Source organism: Bison bison, unplaced genomic scaffold (assembly GCF_000754665.1).
Source record: "Bison bison bison isolate TAMUID 2011002044 unplaced genomic scaffold, Bison_UMD1.0 scf7180017864291, whole genome shotgun sequence".
Classification (NCBI taxonomy): domain Eukaryota; kingdom Metazoa; phylum Chordata; class Mammalia; order Artiodactyla; family Bovidae; genus Bison; species Bison bison.
The window spans coordinates 2,959,631-2,966,385 of NW_011494863.1; the positions used below are offsets into that span (position 1 = coordinate 2,959,631).

The following is a 6,755-nucleotide window of genomic DNA, read 5'->3' on the forward strand; positions in this document are numbered from 1 at the left end:
ACACATCCACAACATAGTGTCATTTCTGCTTTGGCCCAGCCATTTCATTCTTTTTGGTGCTATTCATAATTGCTCTTTGCTCTTCCCCAGTAGCATATTGGACACCTCCTGACCTGGGGTGGGAGGGTCATCGTCTGGTGTCATATCTTCTTGCCTTTTCATACTGTCCCTGGGTTTCTCCATGGCGTGGGTTGCCGTTTCCTGCTCCACTGGACCATGTTTTGTCTGAGCTCTTCACTATGACGCATCTGTCTTGAGTGGCCCTGCACAGCATGGCTCATAGCTTCATTGAATTATGCAAGCCCCTTCACCATGACAAGGCTGTGATCCATGAAGGGGACATATACATCTACCCACTCTTTTAGACTTTTTTCCCGTGACAGATTTTTTTAAGATCCTGAGTTCATACAGACATCTCCGTTTAGCATTCATCACTAAATCCTTTCTCATTTCATTCAGATTTTTTTCCTATTAACATGCCTACTTATAATGTAATCCCTTCTTTACAAAATAAACAAAATGTGGTATATCCATACAATGCAATACTCTTCAGCAATAAAAAGGAATGGACAGTTTGCTACATGTTATATGGATAAACATCAAAATACTACGCTTAGTGAAAGAAGCCAGACCCAAAAGATGGCACGCTGTATGATTCCATTTATATACGAAATGTCCAACAAAGGTCAATCTATAGAGACAAAGCAGATGAGTGGTCACCTGGGCTGGGGTGGGATTAGGGAGCTGTGGGGGGTGATGGAAGGGGCTGTGGTGAGGAACTGTACACCTCCACAGACTTAATAAAAATCATTGAGTTTATATTTAAAACAAGTGACTTATATGGGCACATATATTAATAACAGTTGTTAAAAAAGTAAACCCTTCTTTCAACTTCTACTCATACCTCAGTTGGTTATGTTGACCCAAGATGTTCCATTGTATTGACTTTTAACTAAAAAAACCTTAAAACCTGTTTTCTGTACCTTGCAGTTGATACATCCCTCCTGGTCACAAGTCTGCCTTATTCTATTTAACAGCCATATATTCATTTGGGTGTCAAGCAGAGCCAGAAGCTGACCATTTATTGCTCATCGCTCATCTGTTCATTCCTACCATTTTTTCACACAGGCACTTCATTTTTGTGAACTATTTTGGTTATTTTCCTCTCTGGTGTTCGAAGAAGAGATCAACAGTTGCTGTGACTGACTTCCTGCTGAGCTGCTATGAGGAGTGAGTGTGGTGCTTTACTCACTAGCTGTTCTCAAAACATAGAAATATCAACCCAGGCCAGCTTCTGACCTCTGGGGGAGGAAATCCACAAATGACACATTTTACTTGAAAATACTGGATTTAATAGAAAATATCACATTGTAAACAAGTTCATTGATCCATTAGCTTAAAACAGAATGGCAGTACAATCACGTATAAAAGCTAAAGGTAAAACACTGGTACCAAACACAGTGCTTAAAGAGAGGCCTGAGCCAGGCTCTGAAAGATCTTTCCCAGGAAAGAGGTGGCAGCAGCTTCCAACTGGCACAAAAACAGGGAGGAGGAGGAGGCAGCATCCAAACCGTCAAGGCATAGAAGTTAGAGGAAAGCAGAGCAGTAGACTCATTTTGTGAACAAGGAACGAAGGACAAAGGGGCAAAAGCAGTGTGTTTCCTGATGTTCTGGGAACATGAGGCCATGCCACAGGAGCCCAGGAGGGTTAGAAGGATAGGGTATTTTATGTGGGGAAAGGATATTAGGCAACTTCCAAAGTTGGTATATTTTTGGTGCTCAGCTCTTAGGGGTGTAGAACATGTCACTTGTGTGTTTCTAAACTGAGCTGCTTGCCCTGGCCCCATAACCTTGGCTGAATACAGCTTTGAACTTGACAGTGTCTGTTGCCCCTGTGGACCTCCTTCATGTGTATGAGAGGTTCCACAGTGAGACTTTGGAACAAAACACAGGACTCCCGTGGGAAAAATGTTTCCACCTCCCAGTGCTGGAAGGTCCCTGTGGGAGGGGAGTTTGAGGTGGCTGGGTCCCTTGAAGCTCTGAGTTTATCAGAGAAAGCCTTCTCTCTAGCCCCACCCACCCAAATCCTCTCTCAGAGTCCTCTGAGTTCAAGGAAGGGCCAACTGAAAGAGCAGGAAAAAAAAAAATGGGGAAAAGAAAGTAAGGGATAGTCTCCTTCCCATGGCCTCTGTTATTGACCAAAAGGACTGCTTCCTCATACTGATTTTAGACACAGAGTGTTTATTCTTTAATCTAAAACAGTGATTCTCAAATAAGGGGCAGCTCTGTTCAAGAGGGACTTTCAAGACTCTCCAGAGAGGTTCTATCCAATATATATAAGCCCTTAACTTCGTCCCCAGTTGAGAAGCAGTGCACATGGTAGAACTTACTGATGGGAATGTACTATACATACGAACAGTGTCAGACAGAACAAAAAGCTAAAAACCCCTAGTCAGAGGGGCAGACATCAGAATTATGGAGTGATTCCTTTTTTTTTTTCTGATTAAGAGTAAGTTACAAACAAGTAGCTAAACTCCATGACCAAACTCCACGCTGCATAGCCAAGAACAGTTTGTCCACTTATCTGGAGTAACCATACTAGATTAAAGAAATACAATTCTGTCATCCTAAAGACAATTTCCAGAAAGATCCGCCTGTCCCAATGAGGTACTTGATACCAGGATTAGCACAGGCTAATCACTGTATGGTTTCTTAGAAGACTGGCTTTTCTCTATTTCTTTCTCTTTGATACTGTACAAGGGGTCCACCAATTTGTTATGAACAAGCATTAAACCTACAAAAAATTAAAAACAAAAGTTGTTAATGCAGGTAGAGGCAGAGTTCCATTATCAACAGTAACATCCAGGAGCTCTCAAATTTTGTCCTAGAACTGGTACTCATCATCATTTTTCTGTGGGCCCAAATGATAAACATCTTAAGAATAGGAAAAGAATTTGTTATTCCTATTGAATGCTAGAATCCATGGGACTTTTATAAATTCAGTCTCTAGGACAGTTGGCCATTTGTTCACCAAAGAACCAATTCCTATTCGCCTGCTCAGTAAATGAGGATTTTCATGTTTGAAGCAGTGAGTGTCCTCTTTAAGTAGAAGAAAAAAGATCTTCATGACAGTTCAGTGCCTTGACTAGAAGGAAAAGGCCTGTATGAGATCTGAAAAGAGAAAAAACCTGAGGCTCAGTATCACTGCAAGGAGTTTACCAAATTGCCCTAGAACTCCAACTTTGATTTCATTCTTTTCTCCTCCTCAGAGCAAGTAGGTCTCCAAAAATGGACCCTTACAGTCATGGATGGGAAGAAAACACTGTATTCTGGGAGGAGGGTTTGATTTTTTTTTTTAAATCACAGTTGTGAATTACAGTGGTCAGAGCATGCAAGCTAGATCCACTCTTCACTCCTGGCATGTCTGAAGTTGGCTACCTACTCTCTGACCCACCTCACCCTCACCTTTGAAATACTTGACAGTCTTCACTTTCAACTCCAGGGTAGCGTCCTCGTCGCACACAAACACTGTGCGGGGATGCTGCTGGAAGGCAGACACGGTCCACATGTGGTTCACTCCTTCCTCGATGGCCTTGTACAGAGCAAACGCCTTGTGAGCACCTGTGATGAGGATCATCACCTGGGGATCAGAAGACAAGCCTGTGATGGAGGAGAAGGAGCAGCAAAACTGGAAGTCCAGACACCTGAATTCTAGTCTGGCCACCCAAAGTGATCGTAAGGACCACTGTTTTTATATGTCATTGTAAGTCGTTAGCATGGGGCACACTGTGCTCCATGCTCTATGCGCTTTATCACACAAGTAGCCTGAAGTGGGGAGCATCATTATCCCTACCTTCTAGGATAAGGAAGTAGGTTCTGTGATGGGGGTTTAAGTAGCCTGCCCCAGGTCGTTTCTAATCTAGAGTCCGTGCTCTTGACCACCACGTAATTGTGCCTTCTGGCACCTCTGATGATGTCTGTGAAAGTGCCCTGTGAACACGTGCCGTGCACACCGAGGCCCACACCTTATCCCAACTGTTCTGACGCTAGGTCCCAGGGCTTCTAGGGTGGGTGAGTTTTCAGTGACAAACTGAAAAAGAGGGGTCACAATTGGCACTGTCTACAAGGAGGCCTTGGAAGCAATGGTGAGAGTTATCTGTGTGGCTGCTAAGGTTGAATCCAAATAAGGCTGCCCCTTAATCTGGTCACTTTTCAATTCAGAGTATTAGACCTGCTCATGCTCATGTGACTTGGAGTAATGCTTTTTGTCTAAGTAAAACAGGCACAGACTCCCCTCAACGCTTAAAATATCAAGATGTCAAGTGTTGGAAAGTGATTATAAATAGCTCTCCATATACCCTTTCATTGTAATTCACTTGTATCATGGAGTTGTGAGCAGGATCTACTGTTCCTTGCTTGAAAGATGAAAAAACAGAGGCACAAAGAGAAATGTGACTTGGACGCCAGAATTCATTTTCAAAAAGAGAATTTCCAGATTTCCAGCCCCAGGTCCTTTCTGCACACTGCAGGAACAGCCCTCAAACCACAGTTATTTACCAAAACCAGCAAAATGATCTCCCTAGGTACTGATTCAAGGTTACCCAACAGAAATCTGCTGCCATTTCACAAAAGTTCATTTTAGACAGGAAATCTTTTTCACTGATTTACATGTTTGTTTACAGACTTGGGCAAGGAAAAGTTGAAGCTAAAATTTCTGTAGCTGCTTCTCACTGAATATATCAGAAATGAAGAGAAAAAGCTTCTAATGAAAGTAAGGAAACTGGAGCCACCAAAAAATTCTAATGATACCCAGATTTCTATGGAAAGACTTACTAAATTCAGGTCAAGATACTATTTCTATCACACTTCTCCACATTTATGAATCTCTACACACAGGGCTATAAGCACAAGCATCTTGCAGTTGCAGGGGGAGCTCCCTTCAAGCAGTGACTGACCGCCACCAACTGCAGGGAACCAGAGGGCCCCCTCAGTACCTGGGCAGGTACAAATTCATTTTCTGACATTAGTGATGCTGGGTAAGCAGAGACTAGGAGCCTGCAGCTTTCTGGGCAGTCACTGTCGAAAGGTTTCACCTCACACTGGGAAGAATGGTTACTTCCAGAGAAGGAGAACAGTGAAGGGTCTCAGCTGGGACTTTAGCCTTATTTATAATGTCTTCATTTTTAATAAAAGTGAATTCAGGTGGTACTTGTATAGTTAAAATTAGCAGCAAAAAGACATGTCTAGCTCCGCCTCCCCTCCCCCTCCCCCCGGGCCAATGAAAGGCCTATGAATCCCTTGCACCCTTACCTCTCTAGCATCCATGACAGTGCCCACGCCCACCGTCAGGGCCATAGTGGGCACCTTGGCAAGATCTCCATCGAAGAACCTAGCATTGGCTAGGATGGTGTCCATGGCCAGCGTCTTCACACGGGTCCTAGATACCAGACTGGAGCCCGGCTCGTTGAAGGCAATGTGTCCGTCAGGGCCGATGCCTGCCCAAGAGAGATGGGGCAGCCCTGTTGATACCAGGGATCCAAGACTTCAAGAATGGGCAATTCCTCCTTCCCCACTTAGGGTCTGAAAAAAATCCTTGAAAACCGTGTCTCTTACCTCATTCAATTAAGATAACACTTTAAGCATCTGATCTTCCCCTCTTGTTTCTAGCTGAGGCATACACACACATTGTTAACTTGCTAACCCCCTCAGAAAGCTAAGGAGAGAGCAATTCAAAAAGCTTCTGCCCCCCAGATCATCCAAGTGTAACTTTTCTCTTGTCTGCCACTAGTCATGGGTCCCGCTGCTCGGACAGTCACACTGAATAAAACATATACAAGGCCTGGAAAGGGGCTGCCAGGTTTATAATATCTCAAAACATGAGCATTCCTAGCCTCTTCCTCCCCACTTGGAAGTAAAGAAGGGTTAAATCTGGAGCAGTAAAAAACTTCAACTTCAGCCTCCCACCTCCACCAGCTGTAGGTGACTCCAGAGGCCATGACAGACGGAAGTGTAAGAGGGCAACTCAGGGTAGGGAGACCCTAGGTCCCCACCCTCTCTCTGCTGCTCTGGCTGGCTGACCCAGGGCAAGTCACAAAACTTCTCTGGGGTTCAGTCGCTATTTATAGTGTGCAGGGGTTGATGGTAGAATCTTTTAGAACTACATGAGTCTGATTTTTAATGTTTAACTGATCAGCCAGTTCCCGTGACTGATCCATAAAACTCTGTCTAGGAAAGGAGAGAATCTGAGTCCAAATCCAAATACCTCACTTCAGATAAGACACTGAAGAAGAGGAGATGCCCCAGATCAGTTTCTGAGCAGCAGGGGCTCCCGCTCTGTGCCTTCCCTGCCACCTCAGGCGAACAAATGACCCCTGCCACTGGCATAGACAGGAAGCTGTTTGGGAGACAGGCATGGGTCTTGTCCTCCTTCTCATGTGTTCCAGCCACCCTGGACACCTGCTGCAGTGTCGAGCTCACCTCCAACAAACAGCTCAATCCCGCCCGCAGCCTTGATCTTCTCTTCAAAGGCATCACACTCAGCCTGCAGGTCAGCTGCATTCCCATCCAGGATGTGAGTGTTTTCTGGGTGGATGTCAATGTGCTTGAAGAAGTTGTTCCACATGAAGGAGTGGTAGCTCTCTGGGTGGTCTCGAGGAAGGCCTGTGGGGCCATGGCTGCACTCAGTCATGCCAGGCTGAGCCAGAGTCCGCCTCCCAAAGATGCCAGGATACCTCCTGACCTCCAGAGACACTTTC

General features: G+C 44.8%; 1 protein-coding gene across 1 annotated transcript in view; it reads right to left on the reverse strand.

The window, feature by feature from the left end:
* Window positions 1-1,329: 1,329 nt before the first annotated feature.
* GNPDA1 (glucosamine-6-phosphate deaminase 1) overlaps window positions 1,330-6,755 on the reverse strand; it is an 11,498-nt gene continuing 6,072 nt past the window's right edge. The window contains exons 4-7 of the mRNA XM_010850419.1: window positions 6,478-6,660; window positions 5,311-5,495; window positions 3,466-3,640; window positions 1,330-2,794 (exon numbers count right to left, since the gene is read on the reverse strand). Coding sequence (XP_010848721.1) covers window positions 2,694-2,794; window positions 3,466-3,640; window positions 5,311-5,495; window positions 6,478-6,660 — 644 coding nt within the window. The 3' untranslated portion in view covers window positions 1,330-2,693. The remainder of the gene's footprint in view (window positions 2,795-3,465; window positions 3,641-5,310; window positions 5,496-6,477; window positions 6,661-6,755) is intronic.